The sequence below is a fragment of the Mus pahari genome, chromosome 15, assembly GCF_900095145.1.
Source record: "Mus pahari chromosome 15, PAHARI_EIJ_v1.1, whole genome shotgun sequence".
In the NCBI taxonomy this organism is placed as follows: Eukaryota; Metazoa; Chordata; class Mammalia; order Rodentia; family Muridae; genus Mus; species Mus pahari.
Window position 1 is genome coordinate 39281521 of NC_034604.1, and position 15192 is coordinate 39296712.

Sequence of the window (15192 nt, forward strand, 5' to 3'; positions counted from 1 at the left end):
GTGTGTGTGTGTGTGTGTGTGTGTGTGTGTGTGTGTGTGTGTGCGCGCACGCGCGCGCGCCTGTGTGGTGGTGGTGTGTGGTCTTGCTTTGTCCCTCTGGTCAGGAAGAAGCCCTGGGAGGTGGAGTGAACAGGATGAGCCTGGCCATCAGCCTGAACACTTTTGGGGCCCTGGAAAGGGGGAATTACTATGCCACGTAGGTTGGGCTGCAGAACTCAGGTACTTTCAAGACAGCCATCTACCTGATATGGTGAGGGTAGATTTTAGATGCTGGAAGGCTATTTTGGTAGAGAAGAGTAGTCACCATGATATGGATAGGTTTCCTTCAGACCATTAAAGGCTTGTAGAGGAAGAAATTCTGCCTCCAGATAATCTAGGACAAAGAATTCAGCCACAGTTCTTCCTTGCGGGGGGTGGGGGTGGGGGTGGGAGAGAGGCAGGATGGCCTGAATGTCCTGACACCCTAGCCTTTATATTCAAATCCCTAATAATCATTTTCTGCAAATGTGTATACCCAGAACCATGCACCAATGTACTGAAAGGCAGTATCTATACAGAGATGCTATGTATCTATATGCAGTGACCAGCCTGGTCCTTGTCCTTTGCAGAGTGCTCTCATACTGACGTGCCAACTGTCACTTGTGACCCAAACATCTTACACACTGTAGATTTCATGTTTCTTGGCCAGGTTATAGCACAGATGCTTTGTAAAGTTGTGATAACAATAAAACATTTTGAGACACAAGGCCATTAAATCAGTAACATCGAAAGCACTCAATCAACATTGTTATTTATTTCAGAAATGTCAGGGTGCTTACCATAGGACACTTTCCAAGGCCCTGAAAAAATTCTTACCTTTGTGGAACTTGTGTTCTAATGGCAGAGATAAGCAAGCTATATAGTGTAGCTGACATGGTATGCACCATGACAAAGAGTGAAATGAGAGACTTGGAAAGTGCAAAATGGAGATAGATTTATTATCCGAAATAGCAAAGGGAAAGGCCCATATGACAATGCTATAACCTAAAGGAGGCAAGAATTAGATCCCTGTGGATATCTGGAGGGAGGGTTGTTGGGGGCTGAGAAGATGCAAAACTCAAAACAGCAAGCTTGGCCAGCCAGGAGGAGTTATGGCCAATGCCATGTCACTAATCACAATAGGAGAAACAGCCATATGTCTTCGTATGTGTGGTGTGCCTAGAGTATGCAGGAGGTGACCAAGTGTCCCCTCAGGAAGGGTTTATGAGGACAGTATCTTCTCTAGGATTAGAATGGATGTAAGTTTGGGTGCTTGGAAGAGATGCCCCTGGCCGGACTTAAGTGTCTTCCTATCTCTCTGGTCTGTCACTATGCTAAGGAAAGATGCAAGAAAGCAAGGTCAAAGAGATTAGAAGTCCTGGAGAGGGGCACTCCAAGAATTCTAGGGGCCATGTCGGAAGCTTAGAGTACTTGTGAGCAGAGAAAGCAGGGTAAGGCAAAAACAAGGTGCCATCTGGTGTGTTACGTTTTAGGAAGAATGAGAAGGACATAGCAGCACCTCTCAGGCCTCAGCACTACCCCTAGGAACCCCTAAAGAACCAGGCTGCTGAAGGAATCAGGGCAGAGCATGGGGTACGTTAGAGCGGTGCTGCAGGACTGGAGGTACACACCACTGGCCTGTCTGCAAACAGTTAGGTGACAGGCACTCCAGACACACAGACGCCTAAGTGTAAGGCTCACCTTCACACACTCAACAGTGACAAAGAGACCCAGGTGAGGGAGTAACAAAATTCAAGACAGCTCAGTAGGCAGCATTTTCACGTGGCATTGCCCAGGGTGGAGGGTAGAGCCTGCTCCCCAAGCCCTGGGTTTACCCAATGAAGGAAGAACAACAGGGTTTCTCTGCCAGGCAGCTGAGAGGCGGGCTCAGCCTCAGCAATAAAATCTTCCCTCATGACACCTTAACTCAGCTACAAGCCATTCCTTTCATTAAAAAAATTATTTACCAAACCAAACAGGAGACAATCACCGCCATCCATCCATGTGCCAACCACCACTTGGGCATACTATCTCCAGATTGCTAGTTTGGGAACTATGGCATCGATAACTAAAGAGCCTGTGTTAACTTTCGTTTCAAATAAAAATTGTGAAATTCGGAGAGTTCAAAGCTAGGGCTCCCTAAGCTCTTGTGCACGACCTAAAGAGATGGTATGGAGTTGTGTGGTGGTGGTCCACACCGTTAATCCCAGCACTCAGAATCCCTGAGTTTGAGGCCATCCTGGTCTATGGAGTGAGTTCCAGGATAGCCAGGGCTACACAGAGAATCCCTGTCTCAAAAATAAAGGGGGCTGGGGGTGGGGAAGAAAGAGAGAGAGAGAGAGAGAGAGAGAGAGAGAGAGAGAGAGAGAGAACACATTTGAATTTCTATTTCTATTCTATCTCACCACTTCTTGGCTCTGATGTAGTTCCTTCTGTGCTTCCATCTTACCTAGACTGGAACACCCTTCCCCCAGCACCCACGATGTCAAGACCTCTGGGGAGTAGGGGAGGGATGACATAAATCTGTTCCTCAAGACAGACTACACCCTGTGCCTGCCACCAGGACATCAACAAATGGAAACTCACTGGTACCTACCTAATTGGCTGGCCCCACATTTTCCTAGGGGCGGGGCAGCTGTTTGCTTTTTCGGGTGGACAGTCATGATTGCTGATAGGGCTCTGAAGCCAGTCACACCTGCACAGCCTTCTTCTGGCATGCCCCAGCCTAGAGAGAATTGCCTAACTTAGCTGGCTGTGGTCAAAAGGAACAAGGGTGGTTTCTACCTCGCAGAGTAGGGGAAGGGTGAGCTCATGGTGCCATCCAGGTGCCACCCCGTGTGCATTCTGGGTGAAGAAAAAGGACAAGGGACACTTTCCTGACAGCTGAGTTAAGTGACCCATCAGCAGCCTTAGGATTCCCCCAGAGGTCAGACACCTGCCATCATGTAGGAAAGTTGTAATGAAGTTCAAAGGCCTTAGAAATCACTAAGACCCCCTCTGGACGAACACTACTGGACAGGGAGTATTGGATTTCTTCGCCTGCAGGTTGTTCCCTGGCCAGAAAGGAAGGTTTTGGTTTCTTTGCTATACACAAAGAAAAAAAAAAAAGGGTGCAGAATGCCATGGTCCACGGATCTTATGCTATTGGGAGCCAAGAGCATCCACTGCTTTTGCAGGGGGATGCTAAACTTCAAGGCGTGCACCGCAGACTCCACCCTGCCAGCCTAGCTCTCCCCCTTCCAGGACAGCAGCAGGGAGCAGACCAGGCGATGGTAATTGCAATTCTGCTTCATGCCTGCAACATCCCACAGCCCGATATGATTATGTTGATGGTGAGAGGAGGAGAAGCCACTGGCCCTTCCTCCGGCCTCCCGAGGGCCTCTGTTGGCTGCCTGGAGAGGGCTAGGTCATCCATTACCTCTCCCGGCTTGGAACGCAGGATGAGCTCAGCTGTCAAGCAGAATAAATCACTTTCTACAGGGCCTGATCCCTCCTCTCCCGGGCTGGTGCCTGGAGATGCTCTGAGAGCCAAAGGGAAGGAAAACCTGTGGATGAAGAGCCCGGCACAGCCAGCTAGGCATGTCTGTGCTTTGCCCTGCTTTTCTCAGGACTGATACAAGAGCCCTGGGTTTCTTTTGGTGACCCTCTGTTCCGTTGGAGTTCTTATCAAGATAGTTTGTTCTGCATTGGCTGACTGCCAGAACATCCTTGATGCTCAAGCTACAAGCTATAGCCCAAGAGAGGAGCATGCGGGTCAGGCTCAAAAATCAAAACATACCCCTGCCCTTCTGCCTACCCTGTCTGCTGTTGGACACAACCATTCACACTAGTTCTCTGTGCCAAGTGCCACTTCTTCCGTTCCTCTGCACCAGTGCCATCTCTGACTTCCAGATGACCCCCATCCCCGTCATTAAAAGAACAGCATGGTCCCAACCCAGGCATGGCCACTGGGGTTTTCTTATGGTGCCAATGAAGCCAGTTAGCCTCATATATAAATGCAGGTAGCCTGGTTCCTTTCTGTCACCCAGGGAAGGCTGGTGCACCGGGATGAGAATGGCGCCAGTGCAGAGCCACAACGGCTGGATGCGGAGCCTGGGATGTGTGTGTGACTGCTCACAGGCAGGGCACGTCGCTCGTGAGTATGACAGTCCTCTGCCTTAAGCTCCTATTTATCTCATGCATATAGGGGGCCCATAACCTTTCAATCAGGAGCCCTCTCTTAAGCTATTTTACATGTCTCTGTCCTTTGTGACCCCAAATATTAATTTATAAGACCCCGGTTGTAGTATGAATTTCTATCCCAAGGTATTTCCCAGAGGTCATTTCCTGGTAGGGGCCCTAGCATGGAGACCTTACATTGCATATTTTGCATTTTGTAATGATAGGTCTTAATCGTTTGTTTTTAAAGTGGGTGTACAGATTTGAGTGATCCCTAAAGTTAGGTCTTCAGATGAAGAAATAAAAAGTCCAGAAAGCAGTTCATAGTGCTACTCCAGTCATGTGAGCTGAGAAGGAAAGTGACCAGGGTCAGATCAGCACACACTCCTGTTGAGGAGTGCCTCAGTTGGGTGCTGGCGCTCACTGATGTGAGCCAAGCCAAGCCCATCTGACTCATTCCCTGAAGGGTGCAGCTGGGGGTGGCAGAGGACTCTCCTAACTGGACAGTGTTTCCAGGACATCACCTTTGCAACAGACAGTGTTCCACTGGTCAAAAGCATTTTTGTTCTCCCCCATGAAAGTTTACTCTAGCCAGGACTACCACAGAGGGTGCACACCAGGCCCTTCTGGTGCTTTATTGCCTCTTCTCCAGTTTGGAAATCATGCCCCAGATGTCATGACCAGCCAGTCAGCATCTTAAGGTACCCAAGGACCGAGGAGGCTTCAGGGAAAGGCTGAAATCATCCTTCACAGATTGCATACCGGTGGGCCCATATTATGCGGAAAGAAAATAGCCTCAATTACACTTCCTAGGAGGTAGGAGGGCACACTTGCTGTGGCTTTTCTGCACAGTCGTGGACGGGATCGGTTAATGTACTTCCACGGAATAAGAAAAATCCAGCGCTTGACACAGAGCGCCCGCTGCTTGATAACGCCTACCTCTACTTACAGACAATTCAGTCCATTTGCCTCTGTGCTGTGATATGTTGATAAAGCTATGAAGGCAATCGGCCTTACCTGGCTGCTCTATCCATTAAGACAAGTATGCTTGATGGATCTGCAGCTGAAATCTAAAAGAAAAAAATAAATGTCTTTTTTTTTCTTTCATGCTGGGATCCTGCTAAGAGCATCCTCTCAGAGGTGGCTCTCATCCATATCCTTTTTGCTGGGCAGCTAACCTCTGCACCTCCTTCCCAAATCCATTAACCCTCTTGTCCTTGGGAGCTAGGAGATGCCTCCAGGGACCTGACCTGAGCCTTCCTTTTGTGAGACCTTGGATAAGAGGGGCTGATACCCTGACCGCACATCTCTCTGCACCACAGTGGTTACAGTGGGAGAGTAGGGGGTGTACTGGGCCACACAAAGTCTGCCTCAGAAAGCCCCATTTTCCTTCTATTTTTGAAAAACTTATCACAGGACAGTGTTTGGGCCAGAATTCCAAGGCTTATAAATAAAAATACTCATAATATTGTAGTCAGATGTTTAGGAACTTTGTTCTGACCTATGTCTATCATAAAAACACAAAGACACACCAACTGTGTCTGTTTTATGGTTATGGAGAGCCACACGTATTCCCTGTGTATTCTTCTATACAGGCTCTGAGCGGCTGTGACAGGGGCGAGAGGAGGAAATGGCATTTTTTAAAGAGACCCCTATCCCTCTTCGTACACATATATAGTACATGTACGGTATGGGTCTTCCGTGCCCTATCTCTAAGTCCTGAGCACTAGAATTAGAGGCAGACCATCATGCTTACTCAGCAGTTACGTGGGTGCTGGGATCTGAACTCGGGTCCTCATAGCAAACACTTCACCCAATGAGCCAACCCTAAACAGCCAGTCTTTAGTGAGCTCTTTTTTGGTGGTAGTGGTGTTTTTGGTTTTTTGAGACAGGGTTTCTCCATGTAGTCTTGGCTGTCCTGGAACTCACTCTGCAGACCAGGCTAGCCTTGAACTCAGAGATCCACCTGCCTTTGATTCCCAGGTATTGGGATTAATAATAAGCTTCTTTTTGAAAGCAGGGAGTCTGAATCTGAATTTTTCTCATCCTATAGAAATACAAAACCAACTTCGATCCTTCTTAGAAGGGGGAACAAAATACCCATGAAAGGAGTTACAGAGACAAAGTGTGGAGCAGAGACTGAAGGAACGGCCATCCAGAGACTGCTCCATCTGGGGATCCATCCCATATACAATCACCAAACCCAGACACTATTGTAGATGCCAACAAGTGCTTACTGACAAAAGCCTGTTACAGGTGTCTCCAAAGAGGATCCACCAGTGCCTAACAAATACAGAAGTGGATGCTCAAAATCATCCATTGGACTGAGCACAGGTCCCCCAATGAAGGAGCCAGGGAAAGTACCCAAGAGCTGAAGGGGTTTATAGCCCCATAGGAGGAAGAACAATATGAACTAACCAGTACCCCTAGAGCTCCCGGGGACTAAATCGCCAACCAAAGAGTACACATGTGGGACTCATGGCTCCAGTTGCATATGTAGCAGAGGATGGCCTAGTTGGTCATCAATGGGAGGAGAGGTCCTTGGTCCTGTGAAGGCTCTATGTCCCAATGTCAGGGAATGCCAGGGCCAGGAAGCAGGTGTGAGAGGGTTGGTGAGCAGGGTGGAGGATAGGGGGTTTTCAGAGGGGGAACCAGGAAAGGGGACAACATATGAAATGTAAATAAAGTAAATATCACACACACACACATTTATATATATATACATATATATATGTATATATACATATATTTACACACATATATACATATATACACACTCACATATATATACATACACACACACACACACACATATATATATATATATAAATGGAAATACAAGATCAAAAATTAAATTTCTCAAGAAAATGTTCTAAGAAACAAGCTTACCTAGATACCAAATATCTCCTGTAACAAGTATTCAGAATCACTAATATCCACTAATAGCAGGTTTGAAATTTATTCTCTTTTGACAGACTCCGGAGTCATCTCTGACTCAGACCAAAACAGCAGAATTATTTGCAGGAAGGAAAGCTATGTGCAGACAATTAAGCAAGACATTTTCTGTTAACTCTTAACAATCACTAACTGTATAGAAGAGTCTCACTGAGGAGCTGAGCACTGGATACCTACATAAACAAACATGGAAAGGATAGATTATAAACACCATGGGAAAGGGCACCTGCTTCTGTATTTAAACACAAGAGTCTGGTTTTAAGTGAAAAATTACCATCAATGTGCTACTGAATAAGACACATGCTGCTAAAGTGTAGAAAAAATAAGCCCCTTGTATTTGTGTCCAAGTGGCCAAGTGTAAGATTGGGAATGGGCTCCCTCCTGGGACACGGGGTCCAGTGTATGTATATGATATACCGAGACAGATGGCTGGTACCCTCCAGTGGGAGACGGAAGTGTCAAATTGCTTTTAGGCTTCAAGAAAACATCAGTACTTGTGCTTTGGCACTAGACATCCCATCGATCCTTGTGTAGCTCTTGTCACTTGCGTGGAAGGGGACTGTCTTATTGACCTGAGGGCCAGGGAGCGGGAGGGATACTGTGCTTGGTGGTGAAGTTCTAGATTTCCCTCTTAACAGGCATGTGCTCTTAAACAAGTCAATTGCACATCTCTGAGCCAAGGTGGTGTTACCTGTGAAACCGGAGTATATCATCCTTGGCTTTCCGTAAAGGAAAAGTCCAGTAGGAAACTAACAACTAGATTCCAGTCTGAGAATCGGCATGGGGGGGGGCATGCATCACAGTAGACCTTCTGTAGCCAGAAATGATTTTTTTTAAAAGGCTACAAGGGGCTTCATTCTGGCACCTTGCCCCATGGAGAAAGATCAACCTGCTCCAAGAACTGCACTTTAGTCTCCACTGCTTTTGTTACCATTTCTGAGAGCCCTCCGATTCCTGGATGGAAAATGTGACCAGAGGTTCATGGTTAAGTGCCTGCTTAAGAGGGGCTATAAATACAGCCTCACTTGATAAAGGAGACGGGAGGGCCTCTTGCCAGAGAAGAGCTCTTGGAGGACAAGGGCACAAGGAAGGAGAGCGGATTCTGGACCTAGCCTAAGGTTGGCTGGGTCTTTTTTAGCAGTGAGCCTTAGTCACTTGGTCATTCCTGGAAATGGAGAATAATAAAGAAACAGAGAGCAGAACAGTATAGGGAGAGAGGAGTGCAGACAGAGACTGTGCTCTTGTGCTATGTCTACCATATTCTACAGCCTGGTCTCTCTGAACTGTACTTTCCACAGAAGCATAACAAGGCCACTTTCTAGCCCTTCCTCATAGCTCTTGGGTAGAACACACTGTAAGCATGAAGCAACCCTGTCTTATTATCCAAATCTAGAGTGGACCAGCGAGAAGCCCACTGGAGGCGGAGGAGCCACCCGGCAGAGAATGGAGCGGTACCTGGTATGGCTGTTGGAGGACAGGCTCTCCCAGGGCTGCACGCTGCAGCCAGCCACAGCGAAGGCTCCCCCGCAGCTGCCATCCAGCTTCATGAGCAGGGCTTTGGCGGCGTTCTCAGCAGTCTTCCGGCAGTCGTGAGCCCGCTTGAGCATCTGAGTGATATTCTCATCTCCTGACTGGTCTCCTACACCACAGAGAAGCCAATGGGTTAATCAGTGGCAAGTGGAGTCAGGAAAGCCCAGGCTATGATTCTGTAAGTGACTTTCAGTTCCGGAGGGCACAGTGAGCAGAGGGGCTGAGGAGGCTCTGGGCTGGTGGGGTAGCTGAGAAGGGATGGGAAGGCATCCCTTGGCATGGGCTCCATAGCCTCACAGATAGCACGATCTCCACCATCAGCCTCCAGTTCTAACATGCTAATGTTTACATTTCCCTGTTGCCGGTACCTCTTCCCACTCAGGTTCATGTCTCCTATACATGGGCATTTCATGAACGAGGACAGGGAGAAACTGGGGTAAAATGCCACAGCACCACGCATCAATAACACTGTCAGAGCTTCCTGCAGGACAATGGGGACACAACAAGTAACTACAGCTCAAACTGGAGCTTTTTGTTTGTTTGTTTTTATTTCCCCCCACACCAGTATTACTCCTCTCAGCCTGGCCAAGGTGGCTAACTCATACAGTTCCAGAAGCCGGGTGACGAGGCTAGGCGAGGACACAGGGGTATAAGAACCATAAAGCCAGATACTGAAGTTAGCTCGTGTTCAGGATATTCACATTCTTGGTATGGATTTTAAAACTAATGGAAAAGGTAGAACTATACATACCTTTAATAAGCTCAGTGAGGTTTACAAGATGACCTTATCAGTAAAGTGCCTGACTTTAAATAACCAGTACACGCACACATCTGCAATCTCAGCACTCGAGAGGAGACGGGGAGGAGACAGGCAGATCCCTGGTGCTCAATAGACATTCAGCCTAACCGAACTGAGGAGCCCAGGATCAGAGAAACAACCTGCCTACATATATACATATACATTTACATCATATACATATACACATGCAATGTGTGTGTGTACGTGTGTAAATATAGTGGTGGTATACGCCTTTAATTCCAGAACTAGTAAGGCACAGGCAGAGACAAACAGATCTTTTTGTGAGTTCAAGGTTAGACAGGTCTACATAGCATGTTCCATGCCAGCCAGGACTATATAGTGCAATCCTGTCTCAAAATTAATTAATTAATTGACGAGAAGATGATACAAAACTCTTGACCTCAATCTCTGGTTTCCATATGCACACACACACATACAAGTGCATATAGCCATTCATTGGAACATGTGCATATACTACACACAAACACAAAAAGGCCCAAGAGCAGATCCCTTGCCTGATTTGTAAAAGGCACTGGGTTTGACTCTTAGAATGTAAAAGAAAAAAAAAAAAAAAAAAGATAGGTAGATTGAAAAGAAAAAGAGCCAGGTGGTGGTGGCGCACACCTCTGATCCCAGCACTTGCTGGGCATTGCTAAGCAGAGGCAGGCAGAATTCTGTGAGTTCCGAGGTCAGATTGGTCTACAGAGCAAGTTCCAGGACTGCCATGGCTACACACAGAGAAATCTTGTCTTAGAAAAACAAAAAAAACAAAAATTTACAAATTTTAAAAAAGAAAAAAAAGATAAGAAAAAAACCACAAAAAAACAAAAAACAAACTCAGCGAGTGGTTCTTAGGGAGAGCAGAGCTGAAAGGGACTTCCCTAGATGGTAACCATCAATCGCAGGTTCATGTCATTGTCCACTTGCCACACCCAAGGAATTTCTAATAGAGACCTGGAACTTTGTAAGACAATAAAATCTGTTATATCTGTTGTTGATAATAGGGAAAGCTGTGCACAGGGCAAGGGACTCCTGTGTACTCCCTCTTCACTTTGCTGTGAACCAAAAAACTACTTGTGGTGGTTTGAATAAGAATGGCCCTCATAGGTGTGGGTATTTGAATGCTTAATCACCAGGGAGTGTTACTATTTAAAAGGATTAGAAGGATTAGGAGGTGTGGTTTTTGTAATAGGTATGGCCTTGTTGGAAGGAGTATGTTACTGAGGGTGGGCTTTAATGTTTCAAAAATCAAAGCCAGGCCCAGTCTCCTGCCCTCTCTGTCTACCCCCCAATTCCCTGCACCCCTCTCTCTTTCTGCTTGTAATAGGTATGGCCTTGTTGGAAGGAGTATGTTACTGAGAGTGGGCTTTAATGTTTCAAAAATCAAAGCCAGGCCCAGTCTCCTGCCCTCTCTGTCTACCCCCCCCCAATTCCCTGCACCCCTCTCTCTTTCTGCCTGTGGATTCGGATGGATATAGCTCTCAGCTTCTGCTCCAGTACCATGTGTGCCACCATGTTCTTCACCGTGATGTTAATAGACTAAACCACAAACTCTAAGCAAGCCCCCAGTCAAACGCTTTCTTTCATAAGAGTTGCCTGGGTCGTAGTGTCTCTTCACAGCAATAGAACAGTGACTAAGACCATACTCTAAAGAGCAAAATCTTCATAACAATTCAAGAACTGTCTTGGTCAAACAAACCACTGGCTTGCCACCCGCACACCACAGATGTGTAATTTTTTTTCTCCCATGAAACTTGGGATAGTGAACATTAAAAACATAAATGTGGTTGGGTGAAGTGGCAGAGGTTAGGCCATACTCAGCTTCTCCACCCTCCATGCCCATTGCTGAGACCCAAAGACACCCCTCTGGTGTCCCAAAGTATAGTTTGAAAACCACTGGGCTAAACCTTCTCACATGAACATAATGATTGCTGTGAATTCAATAACAAACAAAGGCAATGACAGTAATTGACCCGGTGAGTAAATGTCACAAACTAGCTCTTGCTTAGATGGCACCTCGGGCAGAGTGACAGATCAACTGTCCCTGTCAGCGGGTAGGGCAAGGCTTAGCTCTATGGAGAATAGGAGAACACTCTTCAGTATGGTGTGCTCCCTGTACTGAAAGCACACCCCTCAGACGGACTTCCAGCCATTCCCTCCTCGTTTCTTCTTTCTACTAGGATGTTCACACACACCTCACCAGTTGACTATTCTCTATATTCTGTTCTAAAGTAGGCATGGCATCATCTTATTAATGCATGCAGGAGTTACCTGGGAGGAGGGAGACATGGAACACTTCATTATTCTTGCAAACATTTCAAATGCTGGGTTGTTTAGAGCCACTTCAGCCCCTACCAAGTAATTGCTCCGTGGAGGCACCAGCTTAATAAAGATGCCTTTCGCTTGTGGAACAGGTTAAGACATACTGTGATACAAACTAGGACATGATGGATTTTTTTCCTCCTTTAATTGATGGTTTTCTTATAAAAAAAAAAAAATCCTGACAGCAGGCCAAGATCATTTTAGAATCTGTTTCATATGAGGAGTAAAGTTTTATGGTTCAGTTAAAAGACCCTAAAAAAAATGAGGTTTCTAATGGAAGTGTTGGCAGAGTTTCTGCTCCTGGGCTAGGTTGGGCTCTGAATATTATTAACCAAAGTGGGTCTGGGTGGGGACAGGACCAGAGGGTGGAGTCGGGGAATGGAGAGTGGCCACCCAGATCAAAGATAACTGCTCCCTTGTCAGAGAGCCTGGGTAAACAGAGGAAAGTCATGCTGCTTGCTTCCCTGCCTCAGGTCCAACTCCAGTTCCCCAGAGGATCAAAACCAAGGGAGGAAAACCCTAAGGATCCTTACAAAGGCAGCAACGAGGGAGTTGGCAGGGATAGGCGATTCACTTAGAAGGTGCCTGGGGTGGACTCTGGTGGTGTGTCCTAGAGAGAAAAGGCCAACTGGAAGCACATAGCCATCGGAGAGCTATCCATTTATTATCCCCTGCCTGCAGCTTACAGCTCCGAGCAAGTTCTTGACAGCCTAGTGGCCACACAGGAGGACACCTGGCTTGCTCATACTGGCCACTGTGGAAGGTTTGGGAAGCACCTGGTCATTTGACTTTTACAGAATTGGTGTTATTTCTCCCAAAAGGCTACTTGTACAAAAGCCTTGGTGAGCCAGTGTCTGGGGGAACGCTAAGGGTAGGGCAAGCTTGCTGCCATGTTATCCTTCTCCAGCACTGTACTGTGATCCCCTCACACCAGGGCAGGCCCTGGAGCCGCTGTCACTGGCTGAGTTTTATCGATGTGGTGAAGGAGCCCACATGCTCTTTTTGCTTACACAGAGGCAGAAGTGGGGGAACAGTATAGAGAAGCAATTCTCAACCCGTGGGTCGAGACGCCTTTGGAGGCTTTGTGTCAGACATTTTCACTATGATTCATAACAGCAGCAAAATTAAGGTTCTGAAGTAGCATTGAAAATAATTTTATCTTGGCGGCCACCCCAACGCGAGGAATCGTATGAAAGGGCCACAGCATTAGGAAGGCTGGGAACCACTGGCCAAGAGTCTGAAGTACAAATGAGGCCGAAAGGGTACTTGACCACTGAGGTTGAGTAAAGGACAAGATGGCAGGCTGGTGCAAAGGCCATCAGACATACCTATGCTACCAGAGCCCAGAAAACACTTTCAAATCCAGGTAATTTATATAAATTATATAATATATATACATATATTTTCATGATATCTATGGAGGTGGAGATCTAGGCTTCAAAGCTCTTCACAGTACTGAACCTAGGGAACCAGCATAACCACAGAGACAAGAAGACCGACGATGGCCACAGCAGCAGCAAAGGGATCTTCAGTAGGCAGCTTCACAATGCCTTGGTCCTTGAACAGCCCTGTGAGCCCCACACCCTCGGCTCCCCCTGTCAGCCCAGGAGAACTCATTTCCTAAGAGTGCTTGTTTGTTTTAACTTGTCTGTGATCCGGTTTCCACTCCAGTTCTTGCTTCATGCAATGTAAACAATTTACACACCCAGTCATGGGTGAGAACGGAAAACACAGTTGACAAGCAGATTTTGTGTCTCGGGGAGATGACTCGATGCCAGGAACAGTGGGGACAAGATGGGGAGCAGCACAGGGGGAACTCAGGGGACACTTACCGGGGGAGGAGCCCACACCAGCTGCCCGGAATTGCCCCAGGATGAGGCTCTGTTCGCTCTCAGCCAGGGCCAGCAGGAGTTCATAGGCTTCTATGCACTGCTCACTGCAAGAGAAGTGCAGCCTGGCATCAGCACTGGCCATGAATGGCGATGATCCTCATCATTAGTGCCACTCCAGCCCAGGGCCTGCCTCACCCTCCCCACCCACACAGTGAAGAACACTCCATGGAGAAGTGCATGTTCCTGAGACAAACCAGTGCCTTGCTGGTATGTTCACCTCTTTTTAAAAAAACAAACAATGTTCTAGAAAAATACACAAGAAGCAGCAACAGAGGGAGGGGCAAACTGGTTGTCCTTCTGATGACAAGTCAAGAGAGACATGCAACACACCTATGGTACGCAGTCCATAGTAGCCCCTACTGAGCCTGCATCCTGGTATGCATACTTCTCCACTGTCCCCTGGACTCTGTCAGGGTTGGTCTTTCTAACTAATGGAAATGATGTGCCACACCCAACAGTAGGCTCTTCAAACATCATGACTTCCATCTTGATCATTCTCCACTTCCTGTTCTCTCTCTCTGAGGATACGGGGGTTGGGGGGGGTCATCTTGGGAAGCCCTATGAAGAGACCTATGTGGATCAAGAGGAACAAAGACTTGTAGCCTATAGCCAGGCTGCTGGAGAGACACAGTCTGCTTGGAAGCAGGTCCTAGTGGTCTCAGCAACTTTCAGAAACAGCCCTAGCTGACACTGACCTTCAGAGGAGCCCTTAGACATCACCCAGCTAGCCAAGTCACTCACAGACGCCTGACCCTGGCACGCAGCACTCAACAGCTACTAAAACTCCCCTTAAGGAGAAAATCATTTTGACCTATATGTGTACTGTACAGTAGACAATAGCTATATGTGGCTATTTCAAGTTAATTCCAATGGAAACCTCATGTCCTCCTGTGCAGTGGCCATAATACCCATGTGCAGTCATTACATGGCTGCCGTTCCCCACGGTGCTGAGCACAGAGAGAGAACAGCTCCATCCCCATAGAAAGTGCAAACAGGGATTCTTATAAAAACCTCATGAAATGTCGGTTAGGTTTCTTGTAATAGTCTGAGCTAGGGTGTCCAAGAGAAAGAAAAGTTATTCTTCTCTATGCCCATCACCCACTGAGCATGCAAGCTGAGTCCAAGAACCAACCGTCTCTGTGCTAGGCATGACAGAGCACATGTCTATCTCCCACATGTAAGGCAAGAGGACCACAAGTCTGAGCCTAGCTTAGACTATATAGTGAGATGAGATTCATTCTCTCTCTCTCTCTCTCTCTCTCTCTCTCTCTCTCTCTCTCTCTCTCTCTCTCTCTTCCACACACACACACACACACACAGAGAGTCCACTTCTGATACACACAGACCCATGTCCAGACAAGAGGCAAAACACACCCATGTGCTTAGTGTGCTCAGGACAAGAGGTTCACTGCGGCAGCAAGATTTCCTTTGTGAGCAAATGCTTGATGAGGTTCTCCAAGCTGAACAAGGGAAATACTGCTGCTTTAATCGACATTAACAGAGAAGCCATCTGGTTTA

General features: G+C 47.1%; 1 protein-coding gene across 8 annotated transcripts in view; it reads right to left on the minus strand.

Annotated features, from left to right (window-relative positions):
- Mcc (MCC regulator of WNT signaling pathway) overlaps nt 1–15192 on the minus strand; it is a 279992-nt gene that overhangs the window by 18337 nt on the left and 246463 nt on the right. For all 8 annotated transcript variants that reach the window (XM_029547051.1, XM_021214402.2, XM_029547050.1 and 5 more), the window contains 2 exons: nt 13615–13718; nt 8587–8770 (listed from right to left, as the gene is read on the minus strand). In XM_029547051.1, coding sequence (XP_029402911.1) covers nt 8587–8770; nt 13615–13718 — 288 coding nt within the window. The remainder of the gene's footprint in view (nt 1–8586; nt 8771–13614; nt 13719–15192) is intronic.